Here is a 3984-nt window from a genome sequence, read left to right as displayed (position 1 = left end):
TCATCGAATTTAACTCGATTTTGATTTCACTTGCCTCAACAGGTCTTCGCAAGTGGAGTTTAGTGTCCAATGAAGGAAGGTACGCATAAGTGGACTGGCTGAGGCCTTAGATTTAGATCTCACTTGGCTTGCCGGGTCTTCTCACGCACAGCATATTTCCAAAGGTCTCGGTCAGAAGGCATCGCCTCGGTAAGGCCCAATGTTCGAAGGTTGTGCCTCACCACCTCATCCCAGGTCTTCCTGGGCCTACCTCTTCCACAGGTTCCCTCAACTGCTAGGGTGTGGCACTTTTTCACACAGCTATCCTCATCCATTCTTGCTACCATTTTTTTTATATATCATGGATAATATATCAGATTCAGAGTTAGGAGGGATGCCATGTCATCATCATTTTTACATCTGGCAGTAGTTTTACAGGTAAAAACATGGAATAAACTACCTTATTTGAAAGCCCTTCTTGATGCCAACCTTTTACTTGCTTTCCAAGTAAGGTAGTTTTATTCCAAATTTTTACATGTTAAAGTACCGCCAGACATTTTGTTTACGGAAACAAACATCAGCATCACTGCCCAAACATGCATGCACACACACACACACACACACACAAACATAGTGAGCTTCCATACAGTTCCTACCAACCAGTTTTCACTGAAAAGGTGCTACTCAACTTAAGGCTATAACAGAAGATAATTGCCACACAGTAGGACCAAACCCCTAAAATCAAGTAGTTTTGAAACAAACTTCTTAACCACATAAGAACATGCATTTATCTATAAATATGCTTATAAACAAAACACACACACATACATACATACATGCATATATACATACATATATATGTATATAGTTAATTCAAATAAACAAACAATTGAAAAAAAAAAAACAAACATCAGGACATACACAAGAAATATATTAATTAGACGCTCATAGATAATATTAAAATACATAATTGGAATCTTACTTTGTTTTGTGATCATTACTTCTCCATCAAGAGGGTGAACAAATCTGGCACCAATTTCTCCAAATGAAAAATGGTCAATTCGATGAGAAAAATTGTATTCTGCAAGTAAATTATAGAAAGACACATTAATGTCTGTGTATATATATACGTGTGTGTATACTCTGTTACTCTTTTACACATTTCAGTCATTTGACTGCGGCCATGCTGGAGCACCACCTTTAGTCGAAGAAATCGACCCCAGAACTTAGTCTTTGTAAGCCTAGTACTTATTCTATCGGTCTATCAGTCTCTTTTGCCTAACTGCTAAGTTTCAAGGACATAAACACACCAACATAGGTTGTCAAGTGATGGGGTGGGGGCAAACAAAACTACATACACATAAATATATAGATACATATATATATATATATATATACACACACACATAAACGACAGGCTTCTTTCAGTTTCTGTCTACCAAATCCACTCACAAGGCTTTGATCAGCCCGAGGCTATAGTAGAAGACACTTGTCCAAGGGTCACACAGTGGGACTGAACCCAGAACCATGTGGTTGGGAAGCAAGCTTCTTACCATACAGCCAAACCTGCGCATATATATATATATATATATATATATATATATATATATATATATATATATATATATATTTAACATCATCATCCTTTAATGTCATCATCCTCAGATGAGAAAAATTTCTACCAGGATCAGATGGTGAACACAGAGAAAAAATCTTGGCTTGCCATGTCCCCAAAACATGTACTGAGAGTGATAAAAATCAAGCATCCAGTCAACTTCATGGTATTTGGAGTGGTTACTAGTGATGTCAATATTATGCCTCCATTCATCTTCCCACACAACCTCAGACTCAACACAGAGGTCTCCATCAAGCACCTGGAGGCAGTAGTGTTGCCCTGGGTCAAGAGGGTGGCTGCTGGAAGACCCTATGTCTGGCAACAGAACTCTGCCCCATGCTACACAAGCAGGAGAGCCCAGTCATGGCTGTCAGACAAGTTCTGCAACCACATCAACCCTAAAAACCTGGCCACCTAACTCCCCAAACTGCATAGAAAGTGAAAGAGACGGTGAGTGGTGACAGCGTTCATTTTGTGTTTTTAAATGTTTCAGAGAGGAAGTAAGAGAGAAATAAAAAGAGTGAGAGAGAGAATGAAAGAGACAGCGAGTGGTGACAGCGTTCATTTTGTGTTTTTAAATGTTTATCATATCACAAGAGAAGTAGATACATAGATACAAATACACATTGTTAAATCAAAAGCAGGAGAGAAGTGGGACACAAAAGAAGTGAAAGAGAAAGAGAGAAAGTGAGAGAGACAGTAGATACTTAAATTCCCAAAAAGTTCATACATAGATACATACACACAGCAAATATTGGATGTCAATTTCACTTTTCATTACCACACGAGGATAAAATTAACTCACAAATGTCCGAGTACTCCACAGACATTTATAACATTAACGTAGTTCTCAGGGAGATTCAGCCTCATACAGAATATGACAAGGCTGTCCTCTTTGAATTACAGCTACAACTCAAGACACACACACACACACACATATATATATATATATGAATGTATTTGTGTATGTGTATAGTTTAGCTTAGTCAGAAAATGTTTGCAATAAGTGTCGCTTGGTGGAAATAAACGCAATTACCAAACTTTCATTCATAAATCCATATATTATTTCGTTCTTTGCATTTCAGTTTGTACATTAAGGTTCTTTGAATATGTACGATGTATTTTAAAGTTAAATAGTAATTCCATTTACGTTTGTGTAACTGAGATATTTTGGTTGGATTATATAGTCATTGGTTTTACATTACTTTCTATATTCTGTAACCCTCACAATATACTTTTCTAGGCCTGAATTTTTTGTGGGGAGAGGAGCCAGTTGATTAGATCGACCCCAGTACACAAATGATACTTAATTTATCAATCCCGAAAAGATGAAAGGAAAAGTCGATCTTGGCAGAATTTGAACTCAGAACGTAAAGACAGATGGTCATAATATACAAATATTTCTCATGGCACCAGTACACAGTTTACAGATGCTTACATTTTTTGCTTCCTGTGAATTTTTCATGGGTCCAGCTAGTTTGTATTATTATATAATTGAACGCCACACACACATTTCCAACTACGTTTATCTTAACCTTCTTGATGCGACTCTCCTCTATACTATTTTCTTCCCTCATCCTTCTTTACTTCTCTTTTTCTCCCCTTCACCATTTTCTATCTGTCCCTCTCTCTCTCTCCCTCTTTCTCTTTTTCTCTCTCTTGTTACTCACACGTGACCATCGTCCATCTGTGTTTTCCTCACATGACAATCTTTCTTTCCTGCACGACGTACAAAGGACTGGACGTTTTCTTTCTCCCTCTTCTATCTTTCCAATTTTCAAAGAAAATACTTCTCTAAGAGTTCACTATTTTCCTCTCATTCTGGTCTAACAACCCTCCATATTTGTTTTCATTCTGTTTCCTTGTATGTCTCCACTGTCCTGTTTTTGTTCCCAACTTTGACCCTCCATAAATCCAAAATTCTATTTTGGAATTTATGGGAGCAACTGTCGTTCTCGGTGTTACTTGTCCTGCATTCCATTTTCCTCTCTTGTTTGCATATTTAACTTGCTTGTTTTCATATTTTATGTTGTTTACCCATTTGTTGACGTCTTGTACCCATATATGCATATCGTCGTCGTCATCGTCATCATTTAACGTCCGCTTTCCATGCTAGCATGGGTTGGACGATTTGACTGAGGACTGGTGAAACCAGATGGCTACACCAGGCTCCAATCTGATTTGGCAGAGTTTCTACAGCTGGATGCCCTTCCTAACGCCAACCACTCAGAGAGTGTAGTGGGTGCTTTTATGTGCCACCGGCACGAGGGCCAGTCAGGCGGTACTGGCAATGGCCATGCTCAAAATGGTGTATTTTATGTGCCACTTGCACAGGAGCCAGTCCAGCGGCACTGGCAATGATCTTGCTCGAATATGTATGTATATGTGTG

At 38.5% G+C, this 3984-nt stretch overlaps 1 protein-coding gene across 2 annotated transcripts in view; it reads right to left on the bottom strand.

Annotated features, from left to right (window-relative positions):
• The window catches only part of LOC106867688 (endoplasmic reticulum-Golgi intermediate compartment protein 2), a 52227-nt gene that overhangs the window by 7348 nt on the left and 40895 nt on the right, over window positions 1–3984 (bottom strand). For both annotated transcript variants that reach the window (XM_014912632.2, XM_014912633.2), the window contains exon 9: window positions 962–1060. In XM_014912632.2, coding sequence (XP_014768118.1) covers window positions 962–1060 — 99 coding nt within the window. The remainder of the gene's footprint in view (window positions 1–961; window positions 1061–3984) is intronic.

This window comes from Octopus bimaculoides, chromosome 7, assembly GCF_001194135.2.
Source record: "Octopus bimaculoides isolate UCB-OBI-ISO-001 chromosome 7, ASM119413v2, whole genome shotgun sequence".
Taxonomy (NCBI): Eukaryota; Metazoa; Mollusca; class Cephalopoda; order Octopoda; family Octopodidae; genus Octopus; species Octopus bimaculoides.
Note: the sequence above shows the minus strand (reverse complement) of the source record. Positions and strands in the feature narration are given on the sequence as shown.